Below are 27,200 nucleotides of genomic sequence, written 5' to 3'. Positions count from 1 at the left end.
GGGCCTGTAAAGAAAGCCCAGGGCAGTAGTAGTAGTAGTAGTAGTAGTAGTACTAGTAGTACTAGTACTAGTAGTAGTAATAATAAGAGTTGGTTTTTATATGCCAACTTTCTCTACCACTTAAGGAAGAATCAAACCGACTTACAATCACTTTCCCTTCCCCTCCCCACAACAGACACCCTGTGAAGTAGGTGGAGCTGAGAGAGTGTGACTAGCCCAAGGTCACCCAGCTGGCTTCATGTGTAGGAATGGGGAAACAAATCCAGTTCACCAGATTAGCGTCCGCTGCTCATGTGGAGGAGAGGGGAATCAAACTCGGTTCTCTGGATCAGAGTCCACCGCTCCAAACCACTGCTCTTAACCACTACACCACTTTGGGGACTGGAGAAGCAGAGCTCAAACTCCTGAACTTTTGGGAAGACAGAAGAGAATCATTGTGCATTGTGAGGAGTGCTCGGCTTCTTAATCTCTTCCAGTCGGTTGTTTTACCCAAGATGTGGTCCCCCACCCTCACGTCCCTGTGGTTCAAGGCCAGTGGTTGATCGCTGGTGTGGGTGGATATGTGTACAGGGAGCAAACTCTGCTTTCTCTCATCTTGAATTTCTCAGAATTCTTGTTCCCTATTGGATTGGGAGGGGGGAGATCGCAAGGAAATCTGGGCTGGGCCGTCCTTGTTCAGGCTGCTCACTTTGCAGTCCCTTACTCAAAAAGGAGCGGCCTGCCCTATAGCACTCCCAGCACCTGCTGGTCCCCCAAACAAAAGGCTTTTGTCTCACCTGCATTCCCTCCTCCCTCTTGACCGCACGATGACCTGACCGATGGAATGGAGCTCCTTCAAGGTTTGCGTCTGGTCCTGATTCCTCTGTGGATGCGTGTAGGTATAAGGGGAGGAATCTGTAGCTGTTCCGTTTAGCCAGCGTGGTGTAATGGTTAAGTACGGTGGCTTGGAGCGGTGGAGTCGGATCTGGAGAACCGGGTTTGATTCCCCACTCCTCCACATGAGCAGCGGACACTAATCTGGTGAATTGGATTTGTTTCGCCACTCTTACGCACGAAGCCAGCTGGGTGACCTTGGGCAAGTTACAGCTGTGTTAGAGCTCTCTAAGCCTCACCTACCTGACAGGATGTCTGTTGTGGGAAGGTGATTGTAAGCCGGTTTGATTCTTCCTTAAGTGGTAGAGAAAATCGGCATATAAAAACCAACTCTTCTTCCTCCTCCTCTTCTTCCTCCTCCTCTTCCTCCTCCTCTTCTTCTTCCTTTTCCTCTTCTTCCTCTTCTCTTCCTCTTCCTCCTCCTCCTCTTCTTCCTCCTCTTCCTCCTCTTCCTCCTCTTCCTCCACCACCACCACCAGGACTTTATCCCTAGGGATAAATTCAGTCTTCATAGCATTGGGTGCTTGCCCCATTTATTTCTTCCACCCTTCTAGGGTGACTTTAGATTCAGTTAGATTCAAGTCCGGTAGGACCTAAGAGACCAACAGGAGTTTCAGGGTGTAAGCTTTCAAGAGTCAAATCTCCCTTGGTCAGACACAGTAGAATAGAAGTGGAAATCAGAGTCCTTTTATCCTAGTGGAAGGGGTGTTGTAAAGAATGCTTGAAAAGGATGCAAAAGTACAATGCATATTGTAATCAGCTTGATTAGAGCAGAAGGGAAATGCTTGGGGCAGAAAGTGAGATAAAAATCCTAGGTCCCTTTTTAGCCCTGGGGGTGGTGGTGTTCCCTTGTTCTGAACTTGTGAATTAACAAGTTCAGCAATCTCACGCTGTAATTTCCCTTTGAAATGTCTTTGTTTGAGGACCGCCTCTCTTAGGTCAGGAAGGGAATAGGGGGTAGGCAAATATTCGGGGCTGTCTGGATGTGTGTGTGCTTTGTCTGTGACTTGTGGCCCTGCCTGTGGGTAGGGTTGTGCCAATGTGCATTTATGAACGCGGGGAGTATAAAGATCTGTCTGCACCTTCTATGTTGTGCAGCATTCTGAGGTATGTTCATGACGCACGAGAACATGATGCGTTTCAGCAGGTACTCCTGTGACCGAGCTTAAAATGTGACTTTACTGAGATGTGCGTTGTGCACACGTTTGCATTTCTGTGGTATTGAATTGTGCGCTGAGTCAAGGGCATAAGAGGATATGAGTGGATGCACATTATCAGTATGTCTGTTAATGAACATTCATGTATAGTATGCGAAGGGGGGGTGCTCGCACACGCTTCTGCGTGCGTATTTGGCAAGGGCTGCTTTTCTGATTTCAGGTTTGATCCCTGCCTCTGTTACTGCTAAAGCGCCACACATCCAAAGGCGCTTGTGTGAGAATTGCAAGGGGCAAACTCAGTTACACTTGGTTTTCTTTTCAGATACATCCCTTTTTCTCATGCTGAGACCTGCCTAGGGAGCAGACTTGTTCTTGGAGGTAGTGGGAAGAAGGGGAAGAGCTCCGTCACTGGAGGATGGGAGGAACCCCAAAGGCTTGCTGTGAAACTGGGGGATGGGATTGTGAATTTCCTCTCTGGGATCAGCTTGGCCAGCCCAGTGCAGCAAATTAAACTGGGGGTGAGGTGGTAGAGCCCTGAGGGGGTACCGTATTACTTTAGAAGAAGAGTTGGTTTTTATATGCCGACTTTCTCTACCACTTAAGGAAGAATCAAACCAGCTTACGATCACCTTCCCTCCCCCTCCTCACAACAGGCACCCAGTGAGGTAGGTGGGGCTGAGAGAGTGTGACTAGCCCAAGGTCACCCAGCTAGCTTCGTGTGTAGGAGTGGGGAAACAAATCCAGTTCATCAGATTAGCGTCTGCCGCTCATGTGGAGGAGTTGGGAATAAAACCTGGTTCTCCAGATCAGAGTCCACCGCTCCAAACCACCGCTTAGACCCTGGATGTCAAACATACAGCCCAGGGATTGGATCCAGCCCCTTAAGAGCTTTTATCTGGCCCGCGAGCCAGCCAAGGCAGCCACACACACACACACCCTGGCCTGATCTGGGCTGGCGAGGCATGGCCCGGCCCGACCAAATGACATTTACGTCATATCTGGCCCTCGAAACAAATGAGTTCAACACCCCTGCTTTAGACTTTCAAACCCAGCACCTCCTCAAGACCAAAAAAATAAATCTCTTTTTTTTTGTACAAGAGGAGAGACCCACGGTTACTTGTTTCTGGAGTATTTACAAGGTGCTTCTTTAAACTGACTCTTGGTTATTCCAAAGCTGTCACAGGCTTATAGCCTGAAATGGGTATTCCTGGTGCTATAGCTCCCGGAAATGGCTCTTGTTTTTTTTTTTACCAATTTTTGGCCCCAGCTATCCAAGGTCCTGACCACGGGATACCTTTTCACCTCCTGTCAGGCCAGGCGTGGTCCTCTCCTGAGCCCAGAAGAGATCCGACTATGTCATGAGATCCATCACTAATGAGGCCAAGACCCATCCAGCCCAGCCCGGCTGTGGGGAAAGAACCCTGGATTTCTACCACTGCTGTTTATTTTGCTTCGTTTTGCTGGATGATGTTAGGCCATACAGAGGAACTTAGAGGGAAGGGGGGATAATACCGTATCCCCCCCCCATTTTCCCTTTTCATTTGCTCCTTAACCGCTGCCCTTTTTACAAGCTGGGAACCAGCAAGTCGATTCTGGGGCGACGGTATCTCCCCCTTCCCTCGAGCCCATCCCTAATCCACCCTCCGCCCCCCCGCCTCCTCCTGCTGTACGCTTGCCCCACTTTTGAACATATTTAATTGGCTGCAGTTTCTGAAACCCATTTTTCAGCAGCTATGGGGAGGGGGCTCGCTTTATGGTGGCAGGGGGAAGGGTGGTTTGGGAGTGGGGGAGAAGAAGAAGGGGAAAGGGGGAACCGGAAGTCGGCGAGTCTGGGCTATTTCCAGCATTGTGGCTTTACGTAATCGTCCTGCGCTTTCCTGAGCATGCGAGTGAGCGTGAGAGGGAAACCACCGGAAACATAAAGGCCTCTGGGGTGAGGGAGAGGCCTTTGGTCAGGTAGTGTAATGTAGTGGTTAAGAGCGGTGGTTTGGAGCGGTGGACTCTGACCCGGAGAACCGGGTTTGATTCCCGCTCCGCCACATGAGCGGCGGAGGCTAATCTGGTGAACTGGATTTGTTCCCCCACTCCTCCACATGAAGCCAGCTGGGTGACCTTGGGCTAGTCACAGCTCTCTCAGCCCCATCTTCCTTACAGGGTGTCTGTTGTGGGGAGGGGAGGAAAGGTGATTCTTCCTTAAGTGGTAAGAGAAAGTCAACATATAAAAACCAACTCTTCTTCTTCCTCCCATGGAAAAATTGGCCAAGCCTGACAATGCATCAAAAGGGGGTACAGCGGAGATGTGGAATCCAGAGTGGGAAAGGGCCCATGTGAACCCATGGTAGCCATCCACCCTGAAAGGAGGGAGGGGAAGCCATGTGGGTCTTTTTGAAGGTGCGTGGGTTAGATTTAGTAGTGAACTTTTGAAAGGCACGCCCCTTGATCTTGCCTGCGGTCCCAGATGTGGGAGATGCTGCTGTTCAGTAGTGAGCAAAAGTGACTCTTTACGTGCTCTGGTGCACTTTGTGCTCTATTGCTTTACATGTTCCAGGGTTCAAGCTTTGTGCAAGGCCAAACCGTGCCATAGTTCTGATCTGTGGCTTTGGGGACAGACCTCCATGCCTGGCCCAATCTAGAACTCTTGATATCTCTGCTGTTCCTAATAGGATTGCATTCCTGTGGGTAATTTGGAACAAGGTTTCTAGTTCAGGAAATGAGTCATCTGGTGAGGAACCCAGCCCCCTCCCCCCATATAATATCTTTTTATTAATTAGGACTCTTCATCAGGCTGGATTTTGAAAAACAAAAAAGAGGGGGGTTGCAGTATGTATATCTTGGGCAGGTTGGGATGCAGATTGGGTTAGATGAGGCGTGTGCTGAGTGGAGCAATTACTAAAACACACCATTTGGCCTTCAGGGAAGAAGGGTAAAGGGCAGTCTCCACTTTGGGGTAGGGGTTGTGGCTCAGTGGTAGAACATCTGCTTGGCATGCAGAAGGTCCCAGGTTCAATCCCCGGCATCTCCAGTTAAAGGGACTAGGCAAGTAGGTGATGTGAAAGACCTCTGCCTGAGACCCTGGAGAGCCGCTGCCGGCCTGAGTAGACAATACTGACTTTGATGGACCCAGGGTCTGATTCAGTATAAGGCAGCTTCATGTGAAAATTCATGGTTGATCCTATGCATGTCTGGCCCCAAATGGAATGCCAAAGACCCTTTAAAAGGCCAAGAACATAGAAATAACGTGGCGATCAACAAGACCAGCAATTAATTTAGACGATGCTCTAGATAAAGAAGACAAATCGTGGGTAATTTTACTTAGCAGGATGTATGTGTGTAGAGTGCCAGTAAGTACCAACCGGCTTATGGCCACCCTAGGAAGGGGCACTCCAGGCCAGTGAGAAGCAGAAGTGGTTTGCCATTAGCCTTCCTCTCCAGAGTCTTCCGTGGAGGTCTCCAGTCCAAGTACCAACCCTGCTTAGCTTCCAAGATCTGACAAGATCAGGCTATTCCATGCTACCTTCCCTCACTTAACAGGATAGGGAGTGAGAAACCCCCATAAGCACTAGCTGGCGATCCTCTGCTATTTACCAGTGATTTCCAGCCGATAGAAATCAGTTCCCCTGGAGAAAATGGCTGCTTTGGAGGGTGGACTCTATGGCATTATGCCTTGCTGAGGTCCCTCCCTAAACCCCACCTTCCTCAGGCTCCGCCTCAAAAATCTCCAGGTATTTTCCATCCCAGAGCTGGCAACCCTAGCCTAGCATCTGGGAGACCCATGTTCATACCTCTACTCTGCCATGGAGGTTTGCTGGATAACTTTGGGCCTGTCATCCTCTCTCATCCTAACATGCCTCACAGGGTTGTTGTGAGGATCAAATAGAGGAGAGTTATAAGCTGCTTTGGGTCCCCGCTGGGGAGAAACGTGTGGGCATGTATAAATAAACAGAATGGAAAATCAGTGAAGTTCTCTTGCACATACCCAATTGTACACTGCCATCATTTTGGTGGGGTTTGTACAGGAAAATTTCCCATCAGATTGTGCTCTGCTATGAGAAGGGGGAGTGCCGTTTGGATTTCCCACTTCCACGCTGCTCTCGGCCCCTTCAGATTCTTGGAAACAGCACCCAGATCATAGCCACCAGCCACGCACAGGCATTTTGTGTGTGTTTGTGGGGGACTCCACGTTCCAAGTGTCAGCATCAGATTTTTGAAGGACTGGGTGCAGGGCATATTATTATTTTTAATCGCACCCCCCTCCCCAGCCCCAGATCATTGCGGCAAAGCGGCCTTCTTTTCCTTTACCGTACACAAATCCAAACACCCATCCTGCTGTCGACACCTACACGAATTGCAGTGCCATCTTTTATTGATGCTCTTCCTGGCCTTGTTAGGAGAAAAAAAAAAAACACTTGCGTTAACACAGGCAGATGGTTGAGTTTTTCTGCTCTTCTTGCTGGCGCATGGTGGGTGGAATCTCAAACTCCCTCTACCCCCCTTTCCAAATGCTGGGAATTCCTCTCTCCCTCCCCCACCCAATTTGGATTCCTGCAAAGCTTTGGCCCAATGGGGGGAGGACGCACCCACCCCCCATTTTCCCATTTTCATAGCCTCTCCGGCAGTGCCAAAGGGGACGGTCTCCTTGTAGCATTTTCTCGTGTTTATGACTCATGCTATGCATGATCGATTCAAAATTTTCCTCAATCGCAGTTTAGCCGTAGCAACACTGCAGTCCTTCTAATTCCATATGTGGGGGGGATTGTTTGGGGCTTCTCCTTGGAAGAGGGGTGCTGTGTGCGTGTACTCGGATGCAGCGTACGGGCCCTGTCATCAGAGCAGGAAAAAAAGGGGGAAGAACCTAACCTTAAAAGACCAAAGGCTGGGTACCCAAGGTTGGGTGGAAAAGATAAAATAATAATAGAGAAATATATTGTATTTTAAGGCGCTGTGTAAGGATACGTCATGAGACGACAAGAGTCACTGGAAAAGACAGTCATGCTAGGAAAAGTTGAGGGCAGCAGGAAAAGAGGAAGACCCAACAAGAGATGGATTGACTCAATAAAGGAAGCCACAGCCTTCAGTTTGCAAGATCTAAGCAAGGCTGTCAAAGATAGGACATTTTGGAGGACTTTCATTCATAGGGTCGCCATGAGTCGGCACTTAACACACACACATGTAAGGATTAAAAACATTAAAAATGATAAAACATGGCACAATGGCATCTTATAAGGTTGATAGACCTATACTACACGCCAGATGTGTTTTGGCCAGCAGGCCTTCATCAGTGGTCAAATTAAACCCATATAATGCATACACAAGAGCCCCGTGGCGCAATGTGGTAAGCTGCAGTACTGCAGTCCAAGCTCTGCTCACGACCTGAGTTCGATCCTGACCGGAGTCGGTTTCAGGTAGCCGGCTCAAGGTTGACTCAGCCTCCCATCCTTCCGGGGTCGGTAAAATGAGGACACAGCTTGCTGGGGGTGAAACGTAGATGACTGGGGAAGGCAATGGCAAACCACCCCGTAGTCTGCCTAGTAATCGTCTGGATGTGATGTCACCCCATGGGTCAGTAATGACCTGGTGCTTTCACAGGGGACTGCCTTTATCTAATGCATACACAAGTATTTACAAATCTGAACATATGCAGACAACCATATACCAGCCTAGGCTTGCATGTAGGGTGTTAAATAAATTTCAAATTGTAAATCCCTCCAACTAGAGTGCCTGCAAGCTATTCTTATAGTGGGCTGTATTGGTCTCCCATACAGAATGTGTATTCAAGTATCAACCTGGTAATGCACCTGTTAGCAGAGCACATTGTTCATGGTGTGTGTGGTAGCCTTGGGTAAGTGGGGTGGCCATGGCTCAGGGGTAGAGCGTCAGCTCTGCACACAGAAGATCCCAGGTCCAATCCCCATCTCCAGTTAAAAGGATCAGTTAATGGGAGGAAAGGCTTCCACTTCAGACCCTGGAGAGCGGCTGCCTGTCAGAGTATAGACAGGACTGAGCTTACTAAGCGAAGGGCCTGACTCAGCATAAGGCAGCTCCATGTGTTCATTGTCAAGAGAAGGAGCTGTGGATCGGTAATAGCCAAAGTACCTTTAAAAGGCCAAAAACATAGAAATAACGTGGCGATCAACAAGACCAGCCCCTTGAGAGCCTCTGCTGGTCAGAGTTGACAGGACTGAGCTTGATAGGCTCAAGGGTCTCACACGGAATAAGGCAGCTTGATGTGTGTTCGAGGGTGTATTTGGCCTCTGCCATGCGTGTGCGCTCACTTGTGATTTGAAACCGAGAAGGGGCCTCATTACCTCTGCAGGCTTCTGGAGCGATCATCTGGCTCCCATTCTGGAATCTTGCCACTGAGCCGTTGGTAAAAGTGGATGTTAAGCTGCTTTAAGCCCTTGCGCCATCCTAGTCCTTTGCAGCAACGGTGCCAGGGATAGTCCGGGCACAGCAAGGACACAGAACCTTCAAAGCAGCCCATTTTGGTCTCTAACCCCCTCACCACCACCTAGCAGGAACGGAGAGGCAAGCACAAGGCAACTGAGGCACCTTTTCAAACAGGCACATCCCCTAGAATCATAGAATCATAGAGTTGGAAGGGACCACCAGGGTCATCTAGTCCAACCTCCTGCACAATGCAGGCAATTCACAACTACCTCCCCCACCCCACACCCCCAGTGACCCCTGTTCCATGCCCAGAAGATGGCCAAGGTGCCCTCCCTCTCATGATCTGCCTAAGGTCATCGAATCAGCATTGCTGACAGATGGCCATCTAGCCTCTTCTTAAAAACCTCCAGGGAAGGAGAGCTTACCATCACCCGAGGAAGCCTGTTCCACTGAGGAACTGCTCTAACTGTTAGAAAATTCTTCCTAATGGCTAGATGAAAACTCTTTGGATTGAATTTCAACCCATTGGTTCTGGTCCGACCTTCTGGAGCAACAGAAAACAACTCTTCCTCTATATGACAGCCCTTCAAGTACTTGAAGATGGCTATCTTCTTTGGCCCTCCTTGGTCCTGTATGCAAATTGCTATTAGGGGTGAACAACACGCTCAGGAAAAGAGGGTCCCATTTGGTTAAGTTTGCTCTTTCCAGGTGGCTCTGGTAAGAGCCGAGCAGCATCAATGAAAACCAGTTTTGAAACCGATCCCTGGGTGTGGTTTCTTACTTCTGCTTGCATCACACCTCTGCCCTGTTGTTGTGCTAAAGGCCATAAGGGGAGGGAGAGATGCATTGAGTCACGCATTGCCTGAATGTTAAGAACATAAGAAAAGCCGTGCTGGATCAGACTGATAATAATGACTGGTGGGTTGTCTGGGAAGAGAGAGGGCAGAACAGAATGTGGGTGGGGGCCCACGTTTGCAACCACAACACACACACACAGAGACACAAAAGCCAAACCTCAAAAAAGAACTAAAAATAAGAAAAGCCATGCTGATCAGACCAAGGCCCATCAAGTCCAGCCGTCTGTTCACACAGTGGCCAACCAGGTGCCTCTAGGAAGCCCCCAAACAAGACGACTGCAGCAGCACCATCCTGCCTGTCTTCCACAGCACCTAATATAATAGGCATGCTCCTCTGGTCCTGGAAAGAATAGGTATGCATCATGACTAGTATCCATTTTGACTGGTAGCCATGGATAGCCCTATCATAAGAACATAAGAAAGGTCATGCAGGATCAGACCAAGGTCCATCAAGTCCAGCAGCCCATTCACACAGTGGCCAACCAGGTGGCTCTAGGAAGCCCACAAGCAAGACGGCTGCAGCATTGTCCTGCCTGCGTTCAACAGCACCTAATATAATAGGCATGCTCCTCTGATACTAGAGAGAATGGGTGTGCATCATGACTAGTATCCATTGGGACTAGTAGCCATGGATAGCCCTCTCCACCATGAACATGTCCACTCCCCTCTTAAAGCCTTTCAAGTTGGCAGCCATCACCACATCCTGGATCAGGTTGTTCCACAATGTTTGGCATTGAATCGACTGCTGGCAATGCCTGGTTTTCTTTCAGTGCGCAGAGTGGCATCATCCTGTCCTTTCATCTCTGTACTGACAGCCCTCTATCTCTCGACTTAGAAAGAGTAGCAATCAATCCGCTTGAATGACAGAAGTGCCAATAAGACTGCATTGGGACTGCACCCTTCTCAGTGAAGACGGTGCCAGAGCTGTGGGGCCTGTAATCTCCCTGGCTGGTTCAGCCTCATCAGTGACCAATTTAATTTGGAATCAGAATTAGCCTCTGTGGGGAGGCTGCTGAGAGTTTCTTCTGTAATGGCTTTTCAGGAGCCGTTTGCAAGGCACTGTGCATGTCGACTGTGGTCCCTGATCTCTTGGAGAATATTGACACTGCCTTCCAGTACATGCGATATGTGGCTTATAAATGGTACAGATTCCATGTGGGGCGAGGGCCTGCTGCTTGGAAGGGGTTTTTGTGGAAACCTCCATGTCGGGGCTGTAACAGTGGACCCGCTGTTTTCACAGGGGACTACCTTTACCTTTTTTACCATATTGTATTCCCTAGCACCACCTGCAGCTTATGTAGCAGTGTGTGTATCACAGCAACTAGCTACTACCGTGCAGGTGCAGCTGAGTAGGGGCTAAAGCTGGTGCATTCATGCTGGGGACAACCAAGTGATAAATGGTGATTCACTTCCCCTGGTGTAAACACTTATTCTTTTTGTTCCACTGTCCCACCTCTGGACAAACAAGGTTTGTAGGCTTTTCAAACAAGCCTGCCGAACCTGTTTATCAAAGGCAAAAGTGGGATTATAGCGCCACAAATGGAGATCACTCCTTCAGGCTGCCTTCAGCTCGTTGAAAATCCTCCAGCCTTCCTGACCAAACAGAGAAGTCCTGCCAAAGCAGAAAAGCAACGCAACGTGACCCAGAAGCTCAGGAATCCACTTTTCTTTTTAAGGCATGGCTGTTGCCACAAAAACCAGTTGCCTGCATGTTCACAACAGCCATGTGGGTTGGAAATTTAGCATGTTCTTAGAAAGCGAACGCTGAAAATCTCCATTTTTTTCTGCCAAGGTCATGAAGGAGGGAAAAGGCACACATCTCTAGATTCCAGAGGGAGGAGTAGCTGTGTTGGTCTCTTGCAACGAGAAAAACAAGCGGATTTTTTCTCCTACCTTTAAAAAGACAAACAGAATTTTATTCCAGCATAAGCCTCTGTTGACAAAGTCCACTTCTTCAGATGCAGTGAGTGGAGGTAGATGTTTTATGTGGGGGTATGAAAAATAGCACAGGGTCAAGAGGCCATAAATTGCAGGTAGTATAGGGCATGTACTACAAAGTGAAATTTAATTATGTAAAATTCAAATCTAATTATGAAAAATAAAGAGACCATACCATTAGTTATGCTAAACTAAATGTCTCAGGTTCCCATCTCAAGTTGTTTATCTATCTATCTATCTATCTATCTATCTATCTATCTATCTATCTATCTATCTATCTATCATCATCTTACGCTTATTTAGTATTGCTTATTTATCAGAACTATTTGTAAAGTCCAATGGAATGAATTTGCAGTTGCAAGGAAACGAGGTCATTCTTATTAAGGCCAAATCTGCCATCTCTAAGGTTGTTTATGCATGGGTACTTTCACATATTTGCCCCCTGTCTGTCATGGTTGTTCCTTGGAGTTATGCCTGAGTTTTCCGTCCATTAGAGATGACCTCGCTGCCAGCCCTCACAAATCCTGGGCCTTCCTGTTCCTCTGTTAACCTGGTTCTTCCCTCTCCCCTGAGTTCAGCCCAGGTGAAATCCCCATGCATAAGGCAAAGCACGGGACATGCAAGCTTAGTTTCTCTCACAGCCAATTACAAAGCAGCATGTAAAGAGGTGGGGATTCAAATGCTTCCTGTTTCCTTGGAGCTCTTTCTGAGCAGAAGAAAGGCTTTTTAAAACCAAGGCTTGGTTCCCCCCCACTTTCAGATTGCTTCATTTTTTTGTTTTTTGTTCTTAAGTTTGGGAGGGGGGTTCTCTCACAGTAAGCTCTGCAAAGTTAGCCATTTACAAAGCAGCATTTAAAAGGGCGGAGACTTGATTTGAGCTGGGAGACTGCTGGTGCATAGATTCCCAACAGGAAAGTGTCGTTCCAGCAAGCAATGAACCTCAGTTAAAACTCCCATGCATAAACAAGTGAAGTTTATTTCAAAGTTAGCTCTATTCAAACGCAGTATAGGCCGTCGCAAGAGATGCCAATTTCTGAGCCCGTCTGAACTAGAAGAGAAAGGTGGGATACAAGATGATGATCTGCAAGGGGGGGGAGTTTTGTGAGCATTTTGATAATCCTGCATGAAGATATGTCTGAGTGATTTGAGGATCTTCTTTAGATGGAAATTCCAGATTGGGTGATAAATACTTTTTCAAATACTGAGGGAGTTGGGGTAGTGGAGGAGGAACTAGCCGAGCTCCAAAATGACATTCATCTGAAGCCAAAATTTAAAAAAATGTTCCAAGAGTTTTGGTTATAGAAGGAAATTTCTGGTTGTTACCCAGCACTATGGACTTTGGTTAAGAAGCATTCTGACAACATATTTGGTGAAACATGGTTTTAGTGTGGTCATCCAGTTTCCCTCCAAGCATTCAGTAACCTGGAGTTAATTTTTTCGCTTGGAGGGAAGTTGGATGACCACACTGAAACCACCTGCTAAGGGACTTTGAACTAGACATTGGGAAACTGGTATAATTTCATCAAGCCCAACCATTGCATTAAGAATCTACTTTGTGCTTAAACTTTGTGCAAAGCGATGTACTGTATGCAAGCTCAGGCAGTTAACCAATGTAAGTTTTTTTTAATTGATTAACTGTCCGGCTTTTAAGCCATCAATCAATTAATTGCTTGCATTTAAATACGTTTAGATCTTGTAAAGCTTCTATCAGGATGCCTTTTGGAGGTTCTCGGTTTTTCTTCTTTGTGTAACAATGTACAGTACGCTCAAGCTATCTGCTGCTTTTGACGGAAGCCAGAAGGGGAGAACAAAACAAAGTCTGGTTCTTGAAGTTCGGCTTTTTGTTAAGTCTACTTCAGTATGGACGGAGCTCACGTTACTATATGTCTCCCATAGACAGGAGCCCTTCGGGAGTTCCAGGTTTTCTTGTTGTCAGGCCCACTGATTGATCAGGGTGGAAGTTGCAAATTTCCGCCTGCATTTTAAGCTTTAGTTGATTTAATCATGGCTATTCATCAGGCTGCTTGCACCCTGACGCTCGTCAGCTTGATTTGCATAAACGTGCTGCGCTGGCATCTCCGCACATTGATGTGAACGTATGTCCACGGCTGTGTGCAATCTGACCTTTAGAAAAAACAACAACCCTTTTAAAAAGTATAATCTGAATTTACACAGAAAGGCTTAATCCCGCAACCTAAATAAATTATGCAAACATAGATGTTTGCATAATTTCTTTCTTTGGCATAGCTCATTCTGCATTCCCCCCCCCCCTTACTATTCTGCATGATTTGTGGTTTTGCTAATAGTGGGGAGGTGCAAGCAGTTGTGCCTGGCTCTGCCTCAATCATTGAAAATCATACTTCCCCCTACCCCCGCTTCTGATACTTCAGCAGAGTATTCTTCACACACTTCCAAGCATATATTCTTGGTCATAAGGACTAGACGCTTGCCTTATTAAATGACGGAAGCTGAGTTTCTCAGGAAGCTGCACCCAATAAGTTTCAGAGATTACACGGCAGGATCAATCCTCTTGTGATCACATGAACACATGAAGCTGCCTTATACTGAATCAGGCCCTTGGTCCATCAAAGTCAGTATTGTCTACTCAGACCGGCAGCGGCTCTCCAGGGTCTCAGGCAGGGGTCTTTCACATCACCTCCCTGCCTAGTCCCTTTAATTGGAGATGCCGGGGATTGAACCTGGGACCTTCTGCGTGCCAAGCAGATGCTCTACCACTGAGCCTTGGCCCCTCCCCAGCACCATAATCCCTTCGCAGCACCATAATCAGTTCATGCTGAAAGCCAATGCAGTGTAGCGGTTAGACTAGTACCAAGGAAACTTGGGTTCAGATTCCACCTCACCCCCATCAGCCTAACCTACCTTTCAGGGTTGCTGTGAGGATAAGATGGAGGAGGAGAGGACCCTGTACAATGCCCTGACCTCCTCAGAGGAAGGGCAGGACAACCACAGCTGACTTAGGGCAACCTCGTAGGGTTTTCAAGGCAAGAGAGGTTCAGAGGTGGTTTGCCATTGTCTGCCTCCACATCATGACCCTGGTATTCCTTGGAGGTCTCTCATCCAAATACTACCCAGGGTCGGGGCTGAGAGTGTGTGACTGGCCCAAGGTCACCCAGTGAGCTTCAATGGCTTGAGTGGGGATTTGAACCTGGGTTTCTCAGGTCCTAGTCTGACACCTTAACCATTACACCATGCTGGCTCAGATTCCCCTCCTACCAAGGGATTACTTTGGCCTTGTTTGCGAAGGTAGTTCAAAAGACATGGGCCAGTGAGTGCATTTCTGTTTGTGTGGCACTACATGTATGGTTTTTCCTAATTTCTTTCCTTCATCACTGATCTGAGTTTTAGGGGAAGCAGATCCCAAGATTGGGGTGAACATGCCATCTTGCATTAATCTTTCTAGGAATTCTTATCTATACAGTTAGGTTGCAAAGAATACTCCTGGCCACCGTAGATTACTGTACCATTTCCAGTGACCGTTTTCCCCCCTCGAGGCAAGCAGGGTCAATCGGCTTCCCTCAGGCCATTCATTTGATTGAAAATTTGGACATGGACAGTCATGATATGTAGTTATATTAGGGAGCCAAGTTTGATTATAACTAGAGATACTGCAGTAATCCTCCAGATTTGATTTCTGACATGTGGAGCCACAGTAATAGTAGTGCTTAGAGAGTATCAGACTAGGAAATGGGAGACCTTTCAGATTCTCCCTGAGAACCTAACTGTGTGATATAATTTTCCAAGGTATGTCCCTGTGTTCAGTCAACAAATGTGATCTGGGAGTTGCCTTCTTGGAACTTGATTCCCAGATCTGCAGGCACCTGGTTTTGTGACTGGTGCGCAGAAAGAGCGGCTAAGGGGAGACATGATAGAGGTCTATAAAATTATGCATGGTTTGGAGAGAGTGGAGAAGTTTTTCTCCCTCTCCCATAATACTAGAACACGGGGTTATCTGTTGAAGCTGGAAGGTGAGAGATTCAAAACAGATAAAAGGAAGTATTTTTTCACACAACACATAGTTAAATTCTGGAACTCCCTGCCCCAGGATGTGGTGATGGCTGCCAACTTGGAAGGCTTTAAGAGGGGACAGATTCATGGAGGAAAGGGGTATTCATGGCTATTAGTTAAAATGGATACTAGTCATGATGCATACCTATTCTCTCTAGTATCAGAGGAGCATGCCTATTGTTTTGGGTGCGGTGGAACACAGGCAGGATGGTGCTGCTGCAGTCGTCTTGGTTGGGGGCTTCCTAGAGGCCCCTGGTTGGCCACTGTGTGAACAGACTGCTGGACTTGATGGGCCTTGGTCTGATCCAGCAGGGCCTTTCTTATGTTCTTAAGAGGGGGTTAAGCACCCCCCCCACATGTATCATAAAAGGGCCTTGGAGGCCACTGTTTGCCTAATTGAGGAAATGTAACATGTAGTTAATCAATAAACATTAAGTTTCCCTAGTGGTACATTAAGTGACTCCCTGAGGTCATTTCAACTAGGAAAACGTCATGCAGCCGAGGGTGGGGGTAACCCTCCTTTCCCCACATGCCCTGGTTCTGATCCCGGTGGGGCGTGGAATCAAATTCCAAGCATGGAACTCCCAGGCCACATGAGTCAACTGGAGCTGAGGATGTATCTGGGAGAAACATATCACGTGGTTAGGCTCCCTGGGTGACTTTGGGCTGTATCTCAGCCCAGCCTACCTCGTAGGGCTGTTGTGAGGATAAAAATGGGAGGAGACTGCATGCATTGCCTCGTTAAGCTTCAGGCAGCCCATTCCTGGCGGGGGGATAGAAACACCGCAAAATAAAAATTAAACAGGGAAGAATTTTTTTGGGGGGAAACTATGAAACTCCTCCATGGTGTTACACAGGGCTACGCCAGCAAAATAGCAATGCTGCAGTGTGAAGGGGCGTTCCCCAGGTGAAAGGGGTTTGGAAGCTGACTACTGTCAGCCCTGCCCCATGAAATGCCCCAGGAATGACCCCCCCCCCAACGCTGGTGTGGGCTTTCCCTTCCCGGATTTCGCTGCCGGCGTGGCAGCTCAGCGGAGGCCTGGCACAGCTCTGTTGCTCTCCGGCGCCAGCGTGTTTGCCCCCATGCCAGCGCCCGTGCCACTTTGATAAAGTGGCACAGATGCCGGCGCGGGGTCACGCTGACTCCTATGGAGCTTCGCCCCCCTCCCCTTGTGGACTGCACGGTTAGAGAAAGGTTGAGACAGAAAGAATCTGATAAATCTTTCTACTTGTGCAGACAAGTGTCCCAGACTCTCCTTCCGTTGAATTCTGTCAGACTTAGAGCCTCCCCTCCCCGTTGAGGAAATTATCAGTGGGTGGATGTACAAACTTTTGCACATGCTTCTCAAAAGAAAAGAAAAAATAGGTTCAGGGTGTTTTTTGGTGTGTGTGTGTAAAGTGCCGTCAAGTCGCAGCTGACTTATGGCGACCCCTTTTTGGGGTTTTCATGGCAAGAGACTAACAGAGTTGGTTTGCCAGTGCCTTCCTCTGCACAGCAACCCTGGTATTCCTTGGTGGTCTCCCATCCAAATACTAACCAGGGCTGACCCTGCTTAGCTTCTGAGATCTGACGAGAGATCAGGCTAGCCTGGGCCATCCAAGTCAGGGTGAAAAGTTGGTACTTTGATCTTTATGGGTGAGGCTGCCCTGAAATGCTGTGAAAGAAACTAGTTTTGGAGTTCAGAAAAGCTGAAAACGTTTTTTGTCAATTTCACTGTCACTTTCAGTGCTTTTTGTTTTCCTCCTGTGCCCAGAGTCTAAATCAGGGGTGTCCAACTCAAATTGTGATGAGGGCTGGATATGACATAATGCCATTTTGTCAGTCCAGGCCATGCTTTGTCAGCCCAGATCAAGAGTGTGTGTGTGTGTGGGGGGGGGGGGGCTGTCTCGCCAGCCAGATAAGAGATCTCAATGTGCTGGATCCCGCCCTCGGGCCTTATGTTTGACACCCCTGCTCTAAATGATAGGCTAAATGATAGGCACTGAACTTTTCAGCACCAGTTGTCGCACAAGAAAATGGGGATCGAGCAAAGTGGCTTTTCAGGGGATAAATGTACACACAGCAGATACCCAAGACCCTCTGTGTCGTTCCCGTGGATATTCAGTATCCTAGGGTGGAATAGTTTGTTTGTGTATTTATTTGGTTTTATATCCGCCCTTGCTCCCCAGCCAAGGCCAGGCGCAGGGTGGCTCACAACAATAATCCATGCAATAATTATAAATACAATAAAACATCATAAAATCACAACTTAAAATAAAAATAATAGTTTCCAGCCCCATTAGGGGCATCTCCAGTTAAAAGGACTAGGCAAGTAGGTGATGTGAAAGACCTCTGCCTGAGACCCTGGAGAGCCACTGCTGGTCTGAGCAGACAATGCTGACTTTGATGGACCAAGGGTCTGATTCAGTAGAAGGCAACTTCATGTATTCATTGACATCCAATGGTCATAATAAAATCTACAAGTTAACGCAGTGGCGCTCATTGTAGAAGATAGGGCTGCAGCAAGGCCTGTGGATAGCCCGAGCCATAAGAACATAAGAAAGGGCATGCTGGATTAGACCATGGCCTATCAGTCTGTTCACAGAGTGGCCAACCACGTGCCTTTGGAAGCCCACAAACAAGACAAGGCAGCAGCATTGTCCTGCCTGTGTTCCACAGCACCTAATATAATAGCCATGCTCCTCTGATCCTGGAGAGAATAGGTATGCAAAATGACTAGTATCCATTTCGACTAATAGACATGAATAGCCCTCTCCTCCATGAACATATCCTCTCCCCTCTTAAGGCCTTTCAAGTTGGCAGCCATCACCACATCTTGGGGCAGGGAGTTCCACAATTTAACACAGTAGTTGGTAATAATCCAAGCAGAGGGTGGGGGAAAAGATAGGGAGGCCAGTGCATATGGAAAACCAAGGCCGTCCTAACCATAGGGTTGGCGGAGCAGTTCCATTTTGCAGGCCCTGCGGAAAGCTCTAAAGTCCTGCAGGGCCCTGATCTCACCAGAAAGGGAGTTCCACCAGACCGGGGCCAGGGCTGAAAAAGCCCTGGCCCCAATTGAGGACAGCCTAATGTTCTTTGGGCCAGGGAACACCAAGAGATTGTTATTCATCAAAGGTAATTGCCTCTGGGGGGTTTACCGGGAGAGGTGGTCCCGTAGGTATGAAAGTCCCAGACCATGTAAGGCTTCAAAGCAGGGGTGTCAAACATAAGCCCGAGGGCCGGATCTGGCCCCTTGAGAGCTCTTATCCGGCCCGCGAGCCAGCCGAGGCAGCCACCACCACCTCATTCTTGATCTGGGCTGGCAAGGCATGGCCCGGCCTGACCAAGTGGCATTTATGTCATATCCGGCCCTCATAACAATTAAGTTTGACACCCCTGCTTTAAAGGGCAACACCATCACCTTGAACCTGATCCAGTGTTCCAGCTGGAGCCAGTGCAGTTGACGGAGCACTGGCTGGATATGCTTCCTCAGTGCGGTCCCCGTAAGAAGCCTCGCTGCGGCATCCTGTAACAGCTGGAATTTCCAGATCAGTCTCAAGGGCAGGCCCACATAGAGCGAGTTGCAGTAGTCCAGTCTGGAGGTGAAGAAAAGGACATATTCTGCCCAACTTGTTGCCGCTTCCTTTCAGGGAACAAATGAATGCAAACCCAAGTTTGCTTCCATGCAATGTTTTATTTTATTTCATTTATACTTTCTCCCCAGTGGGGGACCAGAGCGGCGTACATCATTCTCTTGCCCTCCGTTTTATCCTCACGAACAGTGGTTCCCAAACTTTTTGGACCACCGCCCTCTTGGTACCAAAACTCAACCCCAGCACCCTCTACCCTATCCTGTAAAAAGCATTATTCAAAATAGGGGTTTGCATGGCTCACTAAAGAAGATAATAACAATAAAATTTCAAAACAGTAATGATTAATTGCACATCTGTTCAAAATCAAATTAAAACTTTTTAGTTGGAATTTATTCCACAAAACTGATGAACTTGATCCAGTGGTACCAGCTCTTCAAAGTCTGGAAAAAAATTCTGATAGTTTCCACCCAATTTGCCAGCATGGTGCCATAGCTTGATCTATTGTAAATTAGTGAACACCACAGTCGAAGGGGCCCACCTCTAGCTCCCCCCTGCTGCCCTCTTGCCTCTTAGTGTCCCCCTACATAATCCCACCGCCCCCCAGGGGGTGGTACTGCCCACTTTGGGAACCACTGCTCACAACAATCCTGCAAGGTAGGCTAGGAGGAGCGTGACTGGGCCAAGGTCACCCAGTGAGCTTCCATGGCAGAGTAGAAATCTGAGCCTGTCTCCCGCATCCTAGTCCGATACTCTATCCACTTCACCACGCTGGTTCCCAGATATGTGAACTGACAGCCTGCGATGTGTATTACATTCAGACAAAACTGCAGGGCTAGTTTATGGCAAATGAGTCTACCTGTTTGCCATGAGCTGGGACTTACTGTGGTTCAAATATATGCTGCCCAGTTCAGCATGCTTGCTATAAGAAGCCTCCGCGTATCTTTGACAGGAATCACTGCTATTTCAAAGTGTGGGAAAGACTGCCTTCACTGTGCGAGGTTAATGCAGCGTGTGATTCTTGAGATCAGGTGGGCACAGTGCAGAAAACATGCCCCCGCAAGCGCAGAATGGGGGACTGGGATTTTTAGAAGCCCCTTTTGAGTCCTGGCAGCAGTTAGAGATGCAGCGGGCCATGCACAGTGCATATTCAGAAACTTCTTCATGCGCAGAAATGTATAATATTTATACAGTTGCTCTACTGACAAGTCTGCATGCTTGCTTCTCATGCCTACGTCAGCATGAACAAGTTCAGATCCCTGCTGGCCTGTGAAGCTCACTGAAAGACCATGTGTGTGCATGTCACTGTTTCTCAGGGAGGGGCTGTGGCCCAGGGGTAGAGCATCTGCTTGGCATGCAGAAGGTCCCAGGTTCAATTGTCGGCATCTCCAGGTAAAGGGACTAGGCAAGTAGATGATGTGAAAGACCTCAGCCTGAGACCCTGGAGAGCCGCTGCCGGTCTGAGTAGATAGTGCTGACTTTGATGGGCCAAAGGCCTGATTCAGTATAAGGCTCATGTGTTCATGTGTGTTCAGTTTAACCTACCTCACAAGGTCGGGTTGCTTATGTGCAGGATTTTAAACCCAGTTTCTAAATGCGCATGCATTTGTTAAATAAGCATTTCTAAAAATGTTAAGATCATATGGTAAAAAAAGTACATTAGGATGATCTCATCTATACTGTTCCGCGCTCCTTCAAGAAGGACATAAAAATGTGTTGTTGTTTTTTTGGTTTTGTTTTTTACTGCAATGTCTTCTGCCTTTCTTCATTATGGTACATCATGCCTCAGACCGCTTTTGTTGCCTTTGACTGTTTTGGCTTGCATTGCTTCCCAGTTCTGTAATCCTGGTCTTACTGCATTGTTAATTATAGGGTTTTGCTGTCTGAATGGATTGTTTTTCATATTTTGCAAACCACCTTGAATATCAGTGAGAAAGGCGGGCTATAAATGAAGTAGTAGTAGTAATAATAAATCTTATAACAAATATGATGATCTACTGGCAGTATGCACACTAATTTGCTGATCTATGTGTAGGTTGCCAACCTCCAGGAGGTGGCTGGAGATCTCCTGGAATTATAACTGATTTCCAGGCAACAGAGATCAGTTCCCTTGGAGCAAATGGCTTTGTGGGGGTGGACTTTGGGATAATATCCCTGCTGCGCTCCTTCTGTACTCAAATGTTGCCTTCCCTAGCCTCCCCCCAAAATCTCCAGGAATTTCCCAAGACACAGCTGGCAACCTTATCTGTGTGCCAGCAGATCATGAGAGGGAGGGCATCTTGGTCATCTTCTGGGCATCGAGTAGGGGTTAATGGGGTGTGTGTGGGGGGGAGGTGTGGGGGGGTGAATTTCCTGCATTGTGTAGGGGGTTGGACTAGATGACCCTGGTGTTCCCTTCCAACTCTATGAGTCTATGATTCTAATACGTATGTTCACAATTGTTCAGGCGCATTAGCCTCTAACTTCTACGCCCCCCCCACCACACATCTCAAGTGTCACTCAGAGTATTGGAGAAGCTATTCAAATGACAAGTTAAATTGATATCATGCCTGACAAAACAAAGTCTTCAAAATCTGCTTAAAATAAATAACCCAAATTATTTTGTACGCTCGTCAATATTTGTGCATCGGCGTGCTTGGAGTACTGAGAAAAGGCCAAATCCGAAACAGAATTAAACCTGAAATATGAGATCTGAAAGTTGCTGTTTCAACATACTTCCTCGAACCCCACCTGCAGATTTAGATGCTGAGTAGGTTATTTGTGTGTGGATGTGTGTGAGCTTGAAATATTTACACACAGGGCCTAATTACTGTGGCTGCTGCAGAAACTGTTTACATTGCAACATCCCCCCACCCCAGTTAACTCTTGTCTGGCCCAGGAGAGCCATAACATTCAGTGTGGTCTGGGTAGGGTTGCCAACCTCCAGGTGGTAGCTGGAGATCTCCTGCTATTGCAACTGATCTCCGGCTGATAGAGATCAGTTCCCCTGGAGGAAATGGCTGCTTTGGCAATTGGACTCTATGGCATCCAAGTCCCTCTCCTCCCCAAACCCCGCCCTCCTCAGGCTCCGCCCCCAAAACCTCCGACCGGTTGTGAAGTGGGACCTGGCAACCATAGGTCTCGGACCTCCCCAGCTCCTCGACTAGGGTTGCCAGCTCTGGGTTGGGAAATTCCTGGAGATGTTGGGGGTGGAGCCTCAGGAGGGCGAGGTTTGGGGAGGGGAGGGACTTCAATGGGGTAGAATGCCATAGAGTCCTCCTTCCAAAGTGGCCATTTTCTCCAGGGGAAGTGATCTCTGCCACCTGGAGATTGGTTGTAATAGCAGGAGATCTCCAGCCACCACCTGGAGGTTTAAACCAATAGTCCTAAAGGCGGAATGAAGGCACTAAGATGTCCAATAAACAAACCTCTGTCAAGTAGTACCTTCTATCTGGGAGTACAACTTGTGAATGATTTATAACAAATTTCTTTAAATGAAATTACCCATATTTAGGTTGCTAATTCACCAGGGACAGTTCCAAATTATATACAACTTCCACTGTTTACATTTATAATTGAAACAGAAAACTTACAGATGGCACATCCCGGTTTATACAGTGATAGTCCCAAACAGATATACAATAAGCTAATCCAACAGGTAGTGTTCTGTGTTACAGATTCTGTTCTGTGTTGTACACCCTCAAACCACAAGTCAAATAATATAAATTCCAAATATAATGTACAGTCTGGAGGCTGGCAACTGCTGCCTGGAGATCAGTTGTAACCCCCGGAGATCACCAGCCACCACTGGGAGGTTGCTATATAAAATAATAGCACGCTGGCTCCAAGAAATAATCATATATTAATATACACACCAATATATATACACATAATGTAACTCCTAGACTGTCTACCTACCTGAATAATCTTATAACTATAATATACCAAACAGAAACAAAGGGTAGGTAGAGTTGGCCATTGAACTGGTCTCTGTGTGGCCAACTCTACCTGTTGAACTGAATTCTTTTTATGCTGGCTGGGACTAGCGTTTTCCTGTATACGTGTTGGATTCTCATAGAGCCCACTTGTGGAATTTCTATGTTCTGTTTTTTTGTTTTGTTTGGTATATTATAGTTATAAGATTATTTAGATAGTTAGACAGTCCAGGAGTTATATTATGTGTATATATATTGGTGTGTATATTAATATATGATTATTTCTTGGAGCCAGCGTGCTGTTATTTTGTATAGCCATTTCGAAGTTTCAGCATAGGTTTTTGTTGTTTTTGATACCACCTGGAGGTTGGCAACCCTCTCTGCAACGGACCTCTGCGCTGCTTGTCTTGCCGGGCCGCCCCCTTCATGCTTCTCCTTATCTCTCCTTGCCTAGGCAGCCTGAGTCGGGCGGGCCCCATCCCGGCCATCCTGCGCCCGCCGCCCGCCATGATGCAGCCACCCCTCGATCTCAAGCCTTTCCTCTCGTTCCCCATGGAGGCGCAGCCAGCTGTGGGCCTCTTCCCGGGTTTCAACACGGTAAGGCCGTGGCTGCTTCCGGCCCAGGAGGTGCAGGCTCGGGTAGGACTGTTTGTATAAATCCTCCCACTTTCCTCCTTCTCTTCCTCTGCCCCCCCTCCAACCAGAGAAAAGGGGCTTTTGGCTTGGACCCCTGGCCCCTGGGAATGCCAGGTGAGGCGCCCAGGACACATGCGCTGGAAGGGGAGGGGAGAGGGGGAATAAGGTTAGCCCTGGCAGTCTAGACTGAAATCTCAGGTAGGAAGGTGTCCTATATCTAGGGTTGCCAGGTCCCTCTTCACCACTGGCAGGAGGTATTTGGGGCAGACCCTGAGGAGGGTGGGGTTTGGAAAGGACTTCAATGCCATAGAGTCCAATTACCAAAGTGGCCATTTTCTGCAGGTGATCTGATCTCTATCGGCTGGAGATCAGTTGTAATAGCAGGAGATCTCCAGCTGGTACCTGGAGATTGGCAACCCTAGCTATATCTGCTCATGGGGCGGGGCCATGGCTTAGTGTGGGGGGTACCCAGTGTGGTGCTTGTGGGCGCCATGGTGCCAGCTTACACCTTTTCTGCCACCCACCAAGGAAGTGGGTGGGGCCAGGTAGGGCTTTTGCCCAGCAAGGCTTTTGATTAACTACTAGAGATTTGATTGACTGTGCAGATTTTTTAAAAAGTTGCTTTGGCAGTAGCTGCCACCACAGCACAAGGATTTACACTGTGTTCATGAAGTTAAACTGTGGTAATCAATTTGTGGCTGGCTCCGCCTCCTGTGGCAGCCATTGTGTTGCTGTGCCCACCATGCCATCTCAGAATTCCAAATGTGCCCGCAGGCTCAAAAAGGTAGGGTACCCCTGGCGTATTGGTAGAGCTGGTGTGGTGTATTGGTTAAGAACAGTGGACTCTAATCTGGAGAACCGGGTTTAATTCCCCACTCCTCCATATGAAGCCTGCTGGGTGACCTTGGTCTAGTCACAGCTCTCTTTGAACTCTGTCAGCCCTACCTACCTCACAAGGTGTGTGGTGTGGGGAGAGGGAGAGAAGGCAATTGTAAGCCACTTAATTGTAAGACTCCTTAAAAGATAGAGAAAAGGCAGGGTATAAAAACCAACTCCTCCTCCTCCTCCTCCTCCTCCTCCTCCTCCTCCTCCTCCTCCTCCTCCTCCTTCTTCTTCTTCTTCTTCTTCTTCTTCTTCTTCTTCTTCTTCTTCTTCTTCTTTTCCCAAACCTTTTGAGTCATGGAGCACTTTTCAGGAGAGAAATTCATCACGGAGCACTAATTTTCACCTAGCACCTATATACTAAACCGAACGACAGTAGTATTTTTCTTTCCAGTCTCTTCACGGAGCACGAGGAGATGTTTCGCAGAGTGCCAAGTGCTCCTTGGAGCACAGTTTGGGAACCTCTGTTCTAGAGCCTCTGCTCGGCATGCAGAAGGTCGCAGGTTCAATCCCCGGCATCTCGCGTTAAAAGGACCAGGCAAGTAGGTGATGTGAAAGACCTCAGCCTGAGACCCTGGAGAGCCATAGGGAGGGGCTGTGGCTCAGTGGTAGAGCATCTGCTTGGTATGCAGAAGGTCCCAGGTTCAATCCCTGGCATCTCCAGTTAAAGGGACTAGGCAAACAGGTGACGTGAAAGACCTCTGCCTGAGACCCTGGAGAGCCTCTGCTGGTCCGAGCAGACAATACTGACTTTGATGGACCAAGGGTCTGATTCAGTATAAGGCAGCTTCTTGTGTTCATTATGAGGAGGGGCTGTGGCTCAGTGGTCGAGCCTCTGCTTGGCATGCAGAAGATCGCAGGTTCAATCCCCGGCATCTCTCGTTAAAAGGATCAGGCAAGTAGGTGATGTGAAAGACCTCAGCCTGAGACCCTGGAGAGCTGCTGCCAGTCTGAGTAGATAGTTGTGACCTTGATGACCAAGCCTCTGATTCAGAATAAGGCCGCTTCATGGGTATGAGAGGAGGAGGCCCCTTTTTTCTTAGCAGGATGAGTCCAAGAACTGACGTACCCAGGGGGGTTTACATGCACTTCAGTGTGTTACCCCTTAGTAAAATGCCCGATTTAAGTGTGACATCAACAAGGATGTCTAAGTTAGTTCTAGTGCAGTTAGTTCTAGTGCAGGCTCCAAGTCTCCTTTAAGCCTTGCTTTGACCCATGCAAAGCAGCTACTCATGCAATGTTTGCAGAGTGGAAATTGGTCGCCGTGCAGATCTGATGGTCGCATCCTAACTTAGCCCATGTATCTACTTTGCACGGTTTAAATAAATCCCTGGAAATGTGTAAAGTCACCAGGGGAGCTCTTTTTGCTTCTCTAACTTTTTGTTTACAGTGGGCCACTATGCATTTGATGCAAGGGTGAAATAGGATAGGTTGGGATAGAACCTAGCAAACACGGGGGTGGTTGTGTTGGACTCAATAGCAAAAGAAAAAGGAAATCATTAGGCTGACTTTGGAGTTTACTGGCTTTTATAGACCTTAACACTGGCTTCTGGCCAGAAGGCAGTTTTACAGGTCAAACCAATAAAAATGAATTCCCCTATTGGAGCGGTCAGTCAAAGCAGAAACCCCTCCTTGGGCACAAATGGAGGAGAACCAGACAAATGCCTGTGAAATGCTTAAACTTTTATGGGCCCGATGGACAGAATGAATACACTGTGAATGAATGCATTTGAGGGAGGGGCTGTTGCTCAGTGGTAGAGCATCTGCTTGGCATGCAGAAGGTCCCAGGCTCAATCCCCGGCATCTCTAGTTAAAAGGACCAGGCAAGTAGGTGATGTGAAAGACCTCGGCCTGAGAGCCTGGAGAGCCGCTGTCGGTCTGAGTAGACAATACTCACTTTGATGGACCAATGGTCTGATTCAGCATAAGGCAGCTTCATGTGTTCATGTGTTCATCGTACCCATAAAATAATAACTATTGAGTGCGCATGCCTAGAATTTCCTGCCGCCTTCTGAGTTCTAGCAACTCAAGGTCCACAATTGTTCCCAGACGGAACTGTGGTACAGTGCAGTAAGTGGGCTTTTTCAGTCTTTTGGGGGGTGGGGGGGCTTCCTTGTGTCGGAGTATTTGACCAGCTGGCTTGTATCGGAGTGCCCTCTACTGGCTGGAGATTGAGATGACCCGGGTAGCTTCAAAGCCGGGGGTGGGGGTGGGGGGGAGTCCAGGTGAGATCCTTTTTTTGATATATGGATTTATCTAGATTTTAATCTGGCCTTTTCCCCCTCTCCCCCCTCCCTTGAAATCCTTTGAAATCCAAATCTGATCAACCTCCACTCCAAATGGGGGAAACAAATACAGATACGAAAGATGCAAAGCTTTAATCAGTAAGGTTGGAGCTGTAATCTCAGATAGCGGGGGTGGGGGGGAGAAGCAGAGGTTGCAGGGGAAATAAGGCAGCCAGGAACAAGGTGACCTACACCTTCTCTTCTGCTATTTTCCCCCTCCCCTCTGGAATCAGGGTGCTTAGATATTTGTTGCCAGAAAAACTGGCTGAGGAAGGGCAGGCCAAGGAAGAGCAAAACACCCTCCCTCCTCCTTCCCACCTCTTCTCTGCTGCGAATTGCGCCTGCCGCTTTGCAGGTCTCCAGCAGCCCACGTCTAGTTGGGTCCTCAAGGTGGCACATAAAAACACTTGCGGGCACCTGCAGGTGTTTTCCCCTCTTGTGTTGCCAGGCATTTACCAGCAGGGGGAGCTACTGCCCTTCGATGCCCTGCTGGGCTGGCAGGTGCTGTCAAGCCATGTGGAGGACTTTGGCTGACCAAGCAGGGAGAACTTTATTCTGGAGAACGTAGATTAAACCCTTTAGCCAAGCCCGTAAAAGGTTCAGCTCTGTCTATCCAACCGAAATTTACTGATTTACTACACCAGCGTGGTGTAGTGGTTAAGAGCGGTGGTTTGG

The 27,200-nt window shown here is 48.0% G+C and overlaps 1 protein-coding gene and 1 non-coding gene across 4 annotated transcripts in view; both read left to right on the top strand.

Moving 5' to 3' along the window:
* The window catches only part of ZNF385A (zinc finger protein 385A), a 165,321-nt gene that overhangs the window by 48,935 nt on the left and 89,186 nt on the right, over nucleotides 1–27,200 (top strand). For 2 of the 3 annotated variants that reach the window (XM_056867086.1, XM_056867085.1), the window contains exon 2: nucleotides 23,177–23,361. In XM_056867086.1, coding sequence (XP_056723064.1) covers nucleotides 23,177–23,361 — 185 coding nt within the window. The remainder of the gene's footprint in view (nucleotides 1–23,176; nucleotides 23,362–27,200) is intronic. The other variant, XM_056867087.1, reaches the window with a different exon arrangement.
* Nucleotides 24,832–24,903, top strand: TRNAT-GGU (transfer RNA threonine (anticodon GGU)). Its single transcript has one exon. It is a non-coding gene; the product is annotated as a tRNA-Thr (tRNA).

This window comes from Euleptes europaea, chromosome 1 (genome assembly GCF_029931775.1).
Source record: "Euleptes europaea isolate rEulEur1 chromosome 1, rEulEur1.hap1, whole genome shotgun sequence".
Classification (NCBI taxonomy): Eukaryota; Metazoa; Chordata; class Lepidosauria; order Squamata; family Sphaerodactylidae; genus Euleptes; species Euleptes europaea.
Note: the sequence above shows the minus strand (reverse complement) of the source record. Positions and strands in the feature narration are given on the sequence as shown.